This window comes from Taurulus bubalis, assembly GCF_910589615.1.
Source record: "Taurulus bubalis genome assembly, chromosome: 1".
Taxonomy (NCBI): Eukaryota; Metazoa; Chordata; class Actinopteri; order Perciformes; family Cottidae; genus Taurulus; species Taurulus bubalis.
Genome location: NC_136589.1, coordinates 34629547 through 34645874, shown reverse-complemented (window position 1 = coordinate 34645874; position 16328 = coordinate 34629547). Strand labels below are relative to the sequence as shown.

General features: G+C 41.7%; 1 protein-coding gene across 1 annotated transcript in view; it reads left to right on the top strand.

Annotated features, from left to right (window-relative positions):
- Positions 1–393: 393 nt before the first annotated feature.
- dpp6b (dipeptidyl-peptidase 6b) overlaps positions 394–16328 on the top strand; it is a gene marked incomplete at both ends in the record, with an annotated part of 56100 nt that continues 40165 nt past the window's right edge. The window contains one exon of the mRNA XM_079217609.1: positions 394–579. Within this exon, the coding sequence (XP_079073735.1) occupies positions 394–579 (186 nt within the window). The remainder of the gene's footprint in view (positions 580–16328) is intronic.

Below are 16328 nucleotides of genomic sequence, written 5' to 3'. Positions count from 1 at the left end.
TGTAAGGCGGCATCAGGAAACTGGAGAGACAGCGTGCTGTGAATACAGATGAGAGCAACTATTGACACCTTCAGCCCACCAGTCTGCCGTGCGCCCGGACAAAAGCTAAAAGGACATCGCTGCTGCGAAGGATTCAGCTTTATATCGGTCTATCACTTCAGACTGTGAGTCATCCACTATCCACAGATGCTTATTTACTAGCTCGGTATCTTCACCTTATCTTTTTTTGCTTCGACCCGCAGGTGAAAGCTGGCTGCCTGCCATCGGTTCTCCTCGAAGAGCACAGAAAACCATTAGATCTGCCCCCCCTCCCCAAAAAAAACTCGACTCAGGCGAGACCCGTCTGTGGCTCTGACATGCTGTAAGTTGCTTTATCTCAACTGGACCTATAATATGGCTTCGCTGTATCAGAGATTCAACGGGAAGATTAGCACGACCAATTCCTTCCCGCACCCACCTGAGGCCAGCCACCTTCTTGGTGGTCAGGTTGCAGACGAGGAAGCGAAGACCCCTCAGCAACTCGTCGATGGCAAACCTCACGGCCAGTACCGCAAAAAAAGCTCGAGGGAGGATGAGGATGTAAGACACTTCTACTTTATTAGCCGACATAACCCTCCCTTGTAAAAAAAAAAATCTCCATATGTTTAGTTTATTTAAGACACACACACACACACACACACTCTCTCTCTCTCTCTCTCTCTCTCTCCCTCTCTCTCTCTCACACACACACACACACACACACACACACACACACACACACACACACATTAATGAGCGGAGAGTATAGAAACTCTCTTATTGGTTTTCCTTTTACAGTTTGGTCAAGAAGTACAGTTGGCAGTGGAACTAACTTGCTAGAATTAGTTTTTTTTGTGTGTTTTTGGTTGCATCATTTGTTCTGTCAAGCTGTCTTCAGATTCTCTTGGATAAACATCTAAGTGGGCCTGTGAAAGTTGGCGTGGTCACTGTCTGTGTCTTTTGTCATTTATCACCTTCTTCTTTCATAAGAAGGTGATAAATGGCATCTGTTTTTTTCGGAGCACGACAAAAATGTGAAAATCATCACCGTCTGTGTGTTTGTGTATAGAGAGAGAGCCTGCACTTTCCTCTTGCGCTGTCCGTCGTGCTGAAAATGGCAAAGAACATAATTTGGTCATAGGCTGTGGCAATACATGAATGTAGTCTGTGATTTATTTTTCATGTTGATGTTTTTAAAGCTTTGCTTTTGCTTTTATGCTGGTCACCATCTTGGCATTTAATGCATGGAGCAGGGAATCAAAATGTTGTCAAAGGGGAAGACGTTCATGGTTCCCATGGACATCTTTTATGAGTTGCACAATGGTCTTTGATACCAAACACCAACTCCAGTATACATTGACCTGCTACTGCCAGCAAAGAGTTAGTACTTACTATCAGTCAACAAGAGAAGATCTGTATTGTGACTCGGCTTCACTTCTCTGACGTTTGGTTATACTGGCAGACTACATACTGTCAGTATAATTGTTCAAACATTTGTCTTCAAGTGACCCAAACATGGATTAAGTTCCCTCATATGAAACGGCATGTGACCTATTGACCTATTTAGCCTCTTTGAAGGTAAGGCTTTGCTTTTGTCCACTAGATGAGCAGATGCGGTTTTTATAGAGCTTTGTACCACTTTGAGCTAATCAAATGTCCAGGTTGTCTTTCCAACAGTTTCTTTCTCTGAGAATCCACAGCAAACATTTGCACAGCTCACCTCCAACAGATGATGCTTTTTTCTTCAAATAACAACCAATGACATCTGAGGCAGATATTCACTGATTAGCCCTCCTTGAACCAAAGAGGGAGAAACGAACACGTTAACACAGCTGCTCCAGGCTTTGGTTTGACTGAAAACCATTATCATCTCTGCCTCCATTAAGGCCTGATGAAGAGATTCGTTATTCGTTACGTAATGCGCGTGTTGCTTGTTTGCAAATGACACCAGTTCAAACCTACAGCGAACACAAGTGTACTTGACTGGCCTTTTTATCTTTAAATAGCTGCTAGCACTGTGATGTTCCTCTGAATTATTAATGTCCGTCACATCAGGCGATAAGGTTGGCAACAGGCTGAACTCTGACTCTGCTCGGGCTGTCAACAACAACAGGCTCGCCACGGCGCTCGCCATATTTCCCCCATTTCCTTTATGAGCCTCTATATGTTCATTTTATGACAATTCACTGCTGCAAAATTCAAAATTAGGATTTCACAATTAAACCGTGGGATTGGATTTTAGGAGTGTGACCAGGAGATGCTATTGTGCTGCTGGATTGCCAACATATTTATTAGGTTTGCACCGTTAACCTTGAGGTCACCTCTAGCCCCGATGTCCCCCTGAGTCGTGCTGGAGCATGAAATTGCCTTTAGCCTCAGGAGATGAGGAGACTATTTCCTACCCCACCTCCCGCTCTGTAAAACTTTTAACGCACTGTTGTTGTTTCCATTCATTTTGAGAGGGAGAGGGCACAAATTGACTTGGAAATGTCATTTTATTTATCCAAATACTAACCTACACTGTATTTTAGCTTGTTTTTATAATCCTTCAGATGCAAGTTGAGCTGCTTTAAAAAACTAAAACATTTTTTAACCAAAGCTGGTAAAACATGGGAAATAATTAGTTTTCTTTTGGTAAAAGCTGTTTACTTTGTTTACTGAAGCTTTCTGTGTGTGTGTGTGTATCTGTGTGTGTGTGTGTGTGTGTGTGTGTGTCTGTGTGTGTATCTGTGTGTATCTGTGTGTGTGTGTGTGTTTTGCAGGATTGATTAAATGTTGCTGTGCTCCATAAGCATCAATATTCTCTGGTAGAGTTTGAGTCACCTCAGCAGTAGTTCTCTCTCTCCTCGTCAGTACCCTTTACTGCTAATAGAAACCCACAAGTGTCCTTAATTAATGGCTGCTGTATGTAAAGGTGAAATACGCTGACTTCACCTTCGGACTGGAGCCCCGGGATACTTTTATGACCCGGCCTGTATTGACTTGTTCTTTCTGCACAGACAAAAGGAGAGGACATGTAAACATTGCTCTCTGTTTGTGTCTCACATTGATAGGCGACAACTGACTCTACAGTCTGGGTATACAAATGTAACAGTATTTATTCATGCACGTTTTCTCTGAAAGGAAATTTTACAACATATAAAGATCAGAGTGCAACACAAGCTGACATCTTTGCAGGAAATCATTTAAAAACAGATAAAAGAACAGATCTGCTCAACAAACAATTGAACATACGAAAAACAAATTGAATGCGATATATGTACAACAAAAATGGGGGAGAACATTCTTATGGTAAAAGTAGCGGGTATGTTTATTTCCCATTGTTTTTCCTTCTGTATATTAATTAAAATATAAAACCTAACTTCAAAGAAATTCCCTCGAATCCGAGATTCAAAGGATGTAATGCCCTTTAGAGTATTAAGTCAATCTGACTCTTCCAATGGCAGACAAGCATTTTAAAGTGCCACGAAATAGTTTGACTCCTTGTTTTTCAGTCAAACATCCTTCATCTCAAACTGAAGCTTGTTTTTTTAGATCCCTATTGTTTTTGATTTGGTGATCAGAATCGTCTCTAAGTGCTTTCTAAATGTTGGTATTCATTACCTGTCAGTTATGTAAATGAGATTCACATTTTACTGATTCATAATTACGGCACATCGCAGGTCTCAAGCTGAGATGTCAGAACACTTGCTGTAAATCACTAGGACACTAAATCAGCTACTGGCCTGTATCATGATTACATCAAGAAGTTAATACTGAATCAGATTACATTGATTTTTCTATAAATAAATATATATTTTATAGGCAAACAACATTTTTAGTCTTACTTGCTTATTTTGATTTTGTGACGGAAACTGTGAGTTCATGCTTAAGCACTAGTCATTAGAGAAAAGCTTATTTCCCACTGGGTTAATCTGAGACTGGCATGCGGCGTGACAATGCATTAGTGATTTATTCTTTTTCTTTCTCCTCCAAGGCTACAGATTTTTGATTAAAAATATATTGGAATTTACAATTTGATTGAGAGAAAGTAGGATATTCTCCCTGAGGAGCCTGGTGGCAAAGACTTGGTTTTGAAACATGAAGGTTACGCTGGCTACATCTCCGGGGATGATCACAAAGAGCTGTGAGCTATGAGGTTTCTTGGAGGGTTGTTATAGTGTCACCATTGGATTTCAGTATTCTTAGCTGTATTGTGGAGTTTATCTTGTACAGTGTCATCCTACCTCCATGGCTGTCATCTTTTTAATTCATTTTGATTTTAGGATTCACTTTGGTTAAATTATCAAAGGTAAATTCCCTGTCTGCATAATTGTGTTGTCCTGTTTTTGATTGAAACTATTTGGTGTGATGATGATGGCCCCCTTATAAAACAACACAGTCCAATGCAAAAAGCCAGATGGGAAGTCAAAGCACGTGCACTTTATGTGACACATGCTGGTGTTCTGAACAGCTCATATACGTTTCAGTATTTGGTCTTTGTGAGAGTCAACAGTTGAGAGATGACAGGAAATGAGGGGACAGAGAGAGGCTGGATTAGAACCAGTGACTTTGTAATTCATGGTCAGTGCCTTACACCTGCAATCTAGCAGGGAACCCTTTTGCTTTATATTTTAATATTTTAGAACAACTGGCCTTTTTTGTTTTTACCACTTGAGGCATGATGGTTGTAAGTGAGTTGTTGAGGTCACATGTTACCTGCTGTTTTATCTGGCAATGGCACAGGCAAAGATTTAGTACACAGTTTAAAATGTAACATTATGGGACATTTCCCACTAGTCTTTAGTCTTCCTTTTGGAAAACCCCACACACGGTCAATTCTTGAACCTAAATTGACCATTGGGCCACTTTTATTTGGAGTTGTGTGTCCACCCGACCAACTTAAATCCAAAATTAACACTCCCTTTCGCTCTCCAGCAGACTTTTGGAGAGAAATAGCTGTCTCCTTAGCTGCTAAATGCTTCAATATGTTCAGCGACGAGTCACTTATTTTGTGACTCGTTGTTGTCTGTTGCTGGTTGGTGCTAAGCAGTTAATGCACATTGGGAATTTTCGGGCCCAAAAAACAAACCAGTGAGCTGAGAGATGCTGAAAACGCTCTGTTGAGCTGAGGGGAACTCTCCGTGGGATCATCACTGTGACCCCCTTCACATAATATATAGACAATTGATCCATTGTCAATATAGAAATATTGATTATAGCTTTAAGGTTTTGCCTGGATCATGGAGCCTATAAACTTAATAACAAATTGTATCTTAAATACAAGACACAGTGTTTAAAAAGGGGGCTCTCACAAAGCAAACACATTAGAACCCCAAATATTAAAAGCTATTTACAGGTAAATAAAAGACAAACTGAATACATTTTTAATCATAAAATAAGCTAAAACAAAATCAAATTAAAGAAAGAAAAAAAAAAAACGTTTTGTCACCCATTTCCTCCCCTCGGGTCAGCGCAGCATCCTCAGCAGGACCACTTGCTCGCCGTTGCCATGGCTACAAAGGTGGAGAGGGTAGGGCAATGTAAGGGGACTGACTACTCGCTGGAGACTCTGACTCTGGAGATGACGCAGCGCTCACATTGCACCCTGAGCACCCTGTGCTGGCGTCATGCATCATGCTACGTCCACCGTAACCGAGTCATGACGTGTTTCCCTTCGGCTCTTATGAATATCAGCCTTTCGTGTTTCAAGAGCTTGGTTGCAGACTCGTTCATTATCGACCTGTTTTTTTTTTTTTGTGCTCCTCTGTTCCCAGAGGGCATCTCAACAGGTCCGTCCATCCTTCACCCCGGCACCTCAACGCTCTGTTGACAAGCCATCAATCATCCCGCCACTCTGCCCTTCACCCACCGCCTCCACGGACCTGTCAACAGTGCGTCAGCAGGCTACTGCCTCACTGGGAGGCTGTGCCTCTTCCTCTTGATGATTTACTTTGTTATTACACAAGCTGACAGTGGAGATTAGTCAGTGTTTAAATACAGAGGAGCCTTATTACACCCTGATGAGACGAGAATCCTGCAGAATGGTTGATGCTCAGCTTCAGTCTCTCGTGGTAGATTTTTCCGCTCTGAAGTTCACAAGTAACAAACATATTATTGCTGTTATTAAGCCTCCATGCGGACGTTTTGTTTTGAGTTTCATTTGCATTAACATTTTAAATCGTCTTTGCTTTTCGCTGATTTTTTAAGAGTTGTGATAATCTGTGCGGCCAAAAGTTAGCCAGTAGATATTCATGCAGTGATGTTTGTTTTGCTCTTCTGCCTCTTGATGGAAGTCACATCTTCTCCTCATGAGATTATCTCACTCTACAGAAACTTCTCTGTGCATAGTGACAATTTATTTTTAACTTTATGTGAGTGTGTCGGTAAGTCGGTGTCGGTGTCTTTTGTCTGAGTTTGTTTGTTTGTTTGTTTGTTGTGCAACTTCTGGCTATATTGATAATGTTTTTCTATTGAGGATCAGCTCTGTTTGTTGTGTGGTTGATAAACAGCAGTGCAGCTCTTTTGGAAGAAGGAGAGAATATGCAATTTGCTTTCATGAGAATGTGTATTCCGTGGACTGTGTCATTTCATTGATGTTTGAAATGTAAAGCACATGCAGAGAACTATATATTATATCTCTTTTTTTACAACATTTCCATGCACTGTTTCTGTTTTGCCACTAGAGACTGTTGTGTTCTAATCAATGCCCTCTACACTGTACCCTACACATCAATGCACAGTACAGTAGGTGAGCTCAGGCTTTGGCTCTGGTTCACACAGACGGAATATTTGCCATCGCTGTTCTCCCAGTACCAATAAAGCCTAAAATCCTACTTGTCCCAAAAAGACAAACAAACAAAAACCCAAGTTGCGATGCTTTCCTAGCCTCTGTAACTAAAACCAGCCAGCTGCCACAGCTAAACATGTCTAGACAAGATCCAAGAAGAGCAACATAATGCCACCTCTCATTTGGATTGCAAAGGTTATTCGTTCACCTTGCAACATCAGCCAAAATGAGAGATTTCTGACCTGCAGACACAGACAAAGGCCTTTTCTGGCAGAGACAGACGAGAAATCATCAGTGGCCTTTAATTACCACGTTTAATTCAAGAGGTTGGAAAAGATCACATTATCATATCGGTTGCAGAGGGTGTTTCAGAAGCCAGCAGCCAATTTATCCTCCAGCAGCGATGTGTTCTGCTTTAGTGTTTTTGAGCAAGGCGCTGGGTCCTCCCTTTTACCGAGACTCTCATCTTCTGTTACTGCGCAGCAGCGCCTCTTGTTTACAAATGTTCCCTTTTCTAATCAAAAGAGAAAATAGTCTGGAGTAGATCATTAATAATGAAGACAGAACTTTAAAGCAAGTGAAGGAAATGTCTGTCAGCTCGAATTAGAGCAGTGGAGCGGAGCTGCCATTTCTCCCGAGTCCTCTCACAGCCTTTCTTTGGGCTGAGACCAGCCAGCGGTAATCCGTTGTGTCACACGGGCAGACTCGCTTATCGACCATGCCATGATACAGCAGCGACACACCCCTGGGAGGCGAGCGCAAGCAGACACGCGCAAGAGCGCAATTGAACCGGTGCACAAACACATGCAAACACACGGCATGGCGAAGAGAAAGGCAGAGCTGCAAAGTCAACAGGGTCGTATCACACTGTGGTAAACCCTGGAGGGGAAAACGAAAGCGGGAGCAACAGGTAACTTTGGCTTTTGTACATTTGTAGCAACAGTGTCACTGCAGGGGAGATAGCTTGATAGTGTTGAGATATCTCTTAGTATGCAGTAACTGTGCTTGCATTTCAAATCAAATCATAATTTTTTATCTTGCCACTCTGAGTTAGCTTAGACTGGAAACGGGGAGAAACCGCCAGCCCGCATCTCTCCAAAGGGGATTAAATCCGCCGTCTAGCATCTCCAAAGCTCACCAGGTTACAATTCATATCTCACCTGTTTATTCATATGTATTTGTAACTTGCAAGCAGCAGGTTACATCAATCACAAATGATTTAAATAAAAAATATATAAGTCTTTAACCATTGTTCAACTCTGACTCTCGGCTAGATCGTGCGTGGTCGAGCGCTGTACACTTGTGTTTTGTAATTTTGGTGATATCTTGTATTAGTAGTGGCCGTTGCATCAGTGTCAGTGCATCATGAGATTCAGTCGACATGCACCAAACCAAATGAAAAGCAGTGATAATGATGCAGTTACCTGTGTTGGAAAACTCTAAAATGCCCGCTGTGACACAGGCCTGTTAGTATGGATTCAGCCACGACAACGCGGGCCCTCTCCTGCCTCTAGGCTCTGGTTTAGTCTTCAATTGAATAACACAAGAGATAGGTTTTCATGTTGCATCCTTGCCAGACATTTCTGTCCATTGTAGTCTTTGCGAGGAGCCACGGGAGAGGGATGTTTTGAGAGGGATATAGCTTGTTACTTCTGCCAGAGGGTTCAACACAAGTGTGGCCGGTCGGACAAGTTGCTTGCTGCATCTTAGCTCTGAATTGGTAGTGTGTGTATGTATGTATGTATGTATGTATGTATGTATGTGTGTATGTATGTGTGTGTGTGTGTGTGTGTGTGTGTGTGTGTGTGTGTGTGTGTGTGTGTGTGTGTGTGTGTGTGTTTGTGAATATGCTAACTTATCTCGTCTTTCCTACATCATCATCTCCAGTCAATAATTCTCTCCTGTCACTCTAAGCCAGGAGTCAGGGGTCTTGAATGAGACCCAGAGCTCCGGGGACGAGAGGGGAAAGATTGCTTTTCCCTGAGCTGGGAGTCGAGCGTTGACTTCTGTGGTGATGTTCAGTGTGAAACGCTCATGGAGCAGAACAGAGATGGGGAAGATAATGATTGTTTGGTGTATAGCGGAGGGGGAGAGAACGGAGAGAGCACTATTGAGTGATTCCCTACTCCAGAGCTGGCAGCTTGTCAAATCGTACCCGACCAAAGACGGGAAAGCCGAACCGCAATGATTGATGTACCTTCCCTCACCACATTGTCTGTTGCATCATGGGAATACAGAGACAATGTTGCTGAACGTGTTGTGGAAGGCATTATGGCTCATGGGTTGAGACAAACAGACACAACTCATCAGCATCACAGGGAACATGTCTGTCCTGTCTGACTGTCGGTCAGCTGGACTTCTGATAACTTGATTTCCATGATGCTTTATTGTCGGATAGACCTCGACCTGAATGGCAGTTGATTCGATTGGCATAGTATGTATCTGGAAATCACATTTTTGACCTTTTTAAGTTTTGAGCAGAAATAATGTAGCTTTAGTTTTTTCCCCAGCTTCCACTGGCACAGTTTACAACAAAGAGATTGTCTCAAATTTGCATTGCTACATTTTTTGGGCCCTTTGGGGGCAGCACAGCAAGTCCTCACAACCCCTGAGGGAAACCTCTGCTCTTTAGCGCAGTGCGAAAGTACAGTGGCTTTTAGTGCTTTTTCACTGTGGCGAAACCAGATCAGTTAGCATGTAGGCCGTAAATGCAAAACGGTGAGTTGAAAGATGCTAAAATGCTCTGCGGAGCTAAGGGGAACTGCAGAGTCAGGTGCCGTTAAAATATGAATTAGTGCTGCTTTAAGTTATAGGAATTACTTCCGTGGGTGTAATATCATTTAGAAAAAATTGTGTTTCGAGACACTGTGCAATATTTTTTTTCTCTCTGCGTTGTTTTTTATTCATTCATTCAAAAGCAAAACAAGCTCAACAGGGAGAGAATCCCGCTGCAGTCACATTGAACGTTTTCTGCGAAGCCTCGAGGGCACAGATAGTGTGTGCACTTAGTGACGCCTCACAGGTATTAGCTTCACAGTCCCGGTCCCTTTGACCTCTCGAGTGTTCATCAATCCAGAAAGTTGGTGTTGTGGGTAAATTGCTCCTGGGAGAAAAGCAGAGGGGAGACAGGATAAACAACCCTGGGTAAAAAGCACCATAAAGTGGCCAAGCTCTGCGCGTGGTGTGTAATGCTGATCTGTGCTGAACGGCGAGATGCGGCTAATGGCTCAGGTAAGTGGTTCAGTGCTGATTGTTGTGAAGGGGGCTGAGGGCTTTGGCTGCATCCCCCCGCGCACTCTCCTCCTCTGGGGTTGTGTTTCAGGGATTAGTGTGGACGTCAACGGCTGTCAGACACCTTGCTCTGCCTGATTCTCCCTCAAAGCTCGGACGTGACCTCCTCTGTTGTGACGGCAGCGGGGTCGAATTCTCGTTGGCATTCTGGGGGTGTGTCTCCCTGATGACGTCGTCTTTACTTGAGGAAGCTGGGCAGGGTTTCAGTTCGAGAAAGTCCATGCCAACACACACACACACACACACACACACACACACACACACACACACACACACACACACACACACACACACACCACTCACACACACACACCACTCACACACTCACGCGGGCACTCATTCCAACTTAATGTGTGGAAGTTAGTGCGGAGATGCTGACTATGGAATAATTCTCACTGAGAGCTGAGGTGTGTCTCGTTTATGACCGGGTCATTATTCACTTCTCCCTCTCTGCATCTGCATCACTCCTCCTTCTCCCTTTCCATATGCGGCCACTCCGTCACAATGAAATCACGCAAGTTGTCCCGGGTGGAGAGACTGTGGAAGGTGAGTGTGTTAAATCTTTTCATGTACACGTGTAACTCGCGTTTTCCTTTTGTTTAACATTTGCCGTGCATAGCATTTTAGGGGCTTTCTACTTTCTCATTATGCTTTTAATCAATCTGTTGTTGAGCACTTGACAGGCATTTTAAAAAGTAATTACGGGCGGTTTCTATGCTTGAGTTAGTGTCAGAGTGTTAATTTATTTATTTAGCTTTCAAACCGTCTGATGATATAATGAGCACCTCAGATGACAGCCCGTGTTGTAAGTTGTTAGGATTTGCTGCAAAATCACAGTTATTATATCTAAAAATGCATCAGATGGTACATTTAAAAACCGGGCTCTGTGGGGACGTGCTGACAGGCAACTAGGTGATGTTAAATGCTCCTACAAATATAAAGTATTATGGAGTGGAATACATTTGTCACTTTTACCCTATCTGCATCCCTACTTGTGTGTTTTAAATGGAATCCCAAATGTTTTTTCCCTGAATGTCTTATTCGACTGCTGCAGTGAAACTTAAAAACTAAACACAGACAGACAGGATCCAGCATAGACATACATTAATGCACTTTCCCTATAGGCATTAATTGTGGTTAAGCAAAGGCTGCACTGTACTGCACAGAGTGCTTCCCCAATCCCGTCGTGCATTATCAGCTTTTTACTGAGATGCATATTTAATATTCACCCCACTAGACAAAGTTGTACCTCGACAGCACAAACGTTGAGTATGAATCGACGAAATGGAAGAGGTCATTAATGACAATAGACTTTCCCCAAAAAATTCAGTTCATTCATTCATTTAAAACAAAAAAAACATATGGCAATCTTTGCCTCAGTATACTAATTACAGTTTCTGAAAACACAAAGTCAAAATGGAAAACAAAATTGAATTATTTTACTTGAGTAAATTTAGGGCTTCCCTGTTGCCAAGGCATTTAAGAAACTGACCATGCAATCACAATGTTCCCAATTTTGAGTCCTTCAACCTCCAATGTCCCACGTCCGTCTCTCTCTCCCCCCGTGTGTTGTCACCTCTGTACTGTCTTCTCTCTAATGAAGGGCAAACGGTGTCCAACAAAAAAATACCGGCCCGAGTCATTAGATTGCACACCACATGGGCGCAGATTCCCGGCTGGCCGGAACTTTTCCTGCTTGTCATTCGCCTACGCATTTCCCCAACCTGTTCTGTCTCTCTCCACTATAACTTTCAAATGAAGGAATAAAATGCACACACATTATTTCAAAATCCCTCTCCTTCCTCAATATTATTGATGACTCATCAGTCGCAAAATATTTAACCAATGAAATGGGATTTGGGGGGGGGTCTAATTAACCCGCCCAAATAAAACACATTTAAGTCAAGGCAGCTTTTTTGTTTCAACCAAATCAAATTTCAAAGATTTAAAGATTTGATTAACTAAACCCCACTCACTGCCGTTTCACTGTGACTTTAATAAAAGTAAACTCCCTGTCCGTGCAAATGTCGGTGCATGTGTGATTCACTCAGCAGTATTATCTCACAAGGGACATACTATTACATATATCTTGGTGTTGGTCGACACTTTGACACTTTGGGGCTCAGCAGGGCAGAATGTTTCACTTGATGCTATCAGTGTGACACAGGGAGCGGGAGGCAGCAATGAGACACTGTCTGGCTTTGATAGACTCAGGTTACAGCTTAGCAGCTGATACTGATCTCGCTGGGTATCCTGGGGTTTTGTCCTTGTGGCTGCCTTGATGCCTGAAATATGTATTCATTTTGAGATGATGCGAGTTTAACGCAGGTGTTTCAAAATGGCATCCACGTCCCCTGAGAGGCTGAGCTTTGGCAGAGAGTTGGTGGTGTACAAGCTGTCACAATATCTTTATACTTTCTGTGTTGCAAGTACATTACTGATTATAATATAACTAATACTATTACTCTTACTACTACTGCTAATACTAATATGAGAAGATAAGGGATCGCATCACTTTGGGAAGCAACTGACTTTTCCTGCCATGAGATTGACATTCGAGTGAAATCTTTCAAAAACAAATGCATGAAGTTTTTCCCCCTCAATTAATTTTAATGAATTGGGTAATCCCTAGAATATTCATCTAGTACTATCATCTTTTCTCAATACTACATATCAATATTATTATGACAAAATAAGTGCAACACAGCCTCAGTTGTACTTTGCAAATGTCAGCATACTAACATGCTAAACAAAGGTGGTTATTGTAGTGAACATTATACCTGCTAAATGTGTGTTTTAGTGGTGTCATTGTGGCAATGGTTCCAACATTTGAAAGATCAAGGTGACTTGTTGTTTCTGTAAAATTACAGAAGAAGAACATATTTTTGAGTGCTGTCTGGCTATTAAGATAGTTTTGGTTTGATTTGTCTTTCTCTGGTTTCTACCGTACATTCACCCCAAAACAATGGAATTTAAAGTAATTTTGTTTGGAATTCTACTTTTATTTGAATTGAAAAATGACGTGCGTACAGCATCTTGTATTTTTCAAACTAAACTTCTTTTTCCACCAAAGAACTGGGGCCGGGCAGAAATCTCAGAGACGAGCCTGGACAAATAAGACAATGTTCTTTTAAACCAAAGTCGATGAAGGTTTAAATTACAATAACACCGCTAGAATAGCTTTGTGCGTGTTTTCGGTGGGCAGTGTGTCTTGGATTTCAGAAACAGGTTTGTGTGTGTGTGTGTGTGTGTGTGTGTGTGTGTGTGTGTGTGTGTGTGTGTGTGTGTGTGTGTGTGTGTGTGTGTGTGTGTGTGTGTGTGTGTGTGCATGCGCCTCTCATTTGTGTCTGAAGTACTGATACAGAGAATAATTAAACATAAACTAGATTGGATTTCTTTTCTGTTATTTGGCGGGTTCCTTGGAGACGCGGAGTAGCGGGATGATGAAAACCTTTTCAAACCCAGTGAATGGTAACGATGGAGCACTATTCATTCGAATGCTAATAATTTGCTTTTAATCAATCCCCTCTGTGACACAACTACTCCATTCTTAATAAGAGTAGAACAGCGCTGATGTATTAATTATCTTTTCCTTGTGATCCATTTTCACTTCCTTTTGGCCCACTGAAATCACATTTCTTACACCTATGACTTTTGTTTCTTTTATGATTTGTAACTCCCTGACCTGAATATACAGCACACGCTGCTGATAATTCCTTGTTTATTGTCCATGTGGCTGAGCTTTATCCTCAGCAAATTTACATAACAACTTCCCGAAATGCAGTGTTAACTCTAAACTTTGTTCTTCTTTTCATTTTACGACCCTCTTGCAAGCCATTGATGAGCACACATAAAGTTCATGAGGCTCGTAAGTCTGTTTTACGAGAACTAAATCAGCAGATGGGTTAATGCCCTGTAAATGCACGCTGACTCACCCTGCTCGTCTCTTAAAAAAAGAAATGCTCATGTGCCATACTTAATGAGCAGCTTTACTGTTTCCTTGTTGATATAATTTTCTCGCTGTTGTGTTTTATTATCTGAGTCATATCCACTCAGTGGAGCTGCAATCAACATCTGTTCGCTTAATTTCTATTTGACCACAATTGCATGGAGGTGCCTTTGGGTGTTTTCTTCAAAAGACACTTTGATGGGACGAACTCATGAGAGATGCACAGGAAGTGGGAGACATCTAGAGTTCAGCTGTTTACATTTTTTATTATTGCATATTCATATAAACTAAGGAGTATAAATTAGTCAAAGTATTGTTCTATGTCTTAAAAAATAATTTCTAGAGGGAATCTTAAAGGCTAATTCAAAATGAGCAAGGCATGATTTGTGAAACCAGTGGCCAGGTGATGAAGTGCAATTGTTAAGTGCTCTAAAACTCGACTGTTCTTAACAGAGGATAAAACCAAACACGGTCAAGCCGAATAAAACCGAAGATTATTCAAGTATTTCAAGTGTTGTGGCCAGGTACTGTCATGGCTGCAGGGCTTCTTCTGAGACCTCTCGGTGGACCTCTCTCTCTTCTGAGCTGTAGCCATGTACGCGTTGAGACTCTTTTCGATCTTTTCTGTCTCCTACCTTTTGAGCAAACTGCATTATCCTGGAAATGTTGCAGTCTACACTGTGGCAGTGGCTGTTTTTGTGGCCACAGAGTCATACATGTGAGGAGATTTTGCAGGTTATATGTTCATGGGAAGCTATTAGCAATACATTAAGGCTGGTTTGGACATCCTATAAATGCACTCATGAGATCTATTGTGGAGGCCAAACTGGAACCACATTGTGAGCTTCCATTACTAGCAACCTTAACACTATAACACTGTTTCCCTCAGTTATTTGTTGTCTCCAGGAAAAGTCCCAATTTGGTCCCAGAGGATGTCATTTTGGTCATAAAACGACCTCTATGGTTCCTTTGTTTCTGTTTGAGTTTGGAGGCATTCGTGTTGTGCAGCCGAGATAATATTTTTCCTCAGGAGAGAATCTGCGAGTGCACGCAGTGGGGAGCTACTGGGATGTTGTTCTCTTTCGGGTTCACAGCAGCGATTATTTTGGATTGCGACGTACGACGTGCACCTTATGGAGCACACAGCGAGGCAGTAGACTGTGGAGCATAAAACATTACAGTCATGAGCCTGAGTCGGTCAGAAGAGGCAATGTGAAACTGCCATAATGCAAAGCTGGAAAACGGTATAACATAAAATAAACCAATTTCATCCTCTGCAGTCTCATTTCCGTACAGAAGAATATACTGCACAAAGGGTCTCTTAAAAATGCGGCTCAAATACTGATTGAATGAATGTACAGTATTTCATTCAGCAATCATGATAGGAAATATGATATGGATTGCCTCGTTTACATCAAATAGAATTTAGTGGAAAAGTACATTATGTTAAAAAGGTTGTGTCCAAAATTCCATAACAACATGCTATTTAGTAAAACAGCATGTGAGACTTTTTTAGTATGTCAAAAACTTTTACATGAAACCAATATTACGCAAAATGTATACTATTTCCGATTGAATATATATCCATATGCTGCGGTAGTGGTGACTCTATGTTCATAGAACTTGATTTCGGACACGGCACATGTCAGACTCAGCATACAGAGATAATTATAAGTTTGTACTTTTTTATGCCTCTGACCATCGACAGTCATTATGTTTTAGGATTTTACATCCGTCTGTTCCATTCTTATGAACGCCTCGAGAGAATTTCCACCTGGACTCAAGGATGAACTGATTAGATTTTTTCAAAGGTCACTGTGACATCACGTCAGTCCCATTCTCGGGATATCTCCGGAAAGCCTGGAGAGAATTTCATCAAATTTAACCAACATCCCGGTTGAACTATTTTAAATTTGATGGACAAACACACTCACAGACATGTTTTTGGGCATAACTCAAGAATTTCTAATCATGAAAATTTCACAAACATGTCTCATAGGGTAAAATGATGAAGTGGTGATGTTTTGAAAAGACAACAACATGACTGGTTGGCGGATTCATACAACTGTGAGGCGGTAATTCTAGTTTACTTGTAGAATGTACTATACTACAATAAAACAACAACACAGGCATCGTGTCACACAATAACCAACTGGTTCTGTTATTAATACTTAACAAGAAAGTTGACCAGTGCAGCCTTCCTAGAAAAACTGTTAAGTATTGATGGAGATCAAGGAGTGAGGTACAGAAGCTAGGGAATGATAAAAAGTCAATATAATGTTGTATATTGTGTGTATGTGT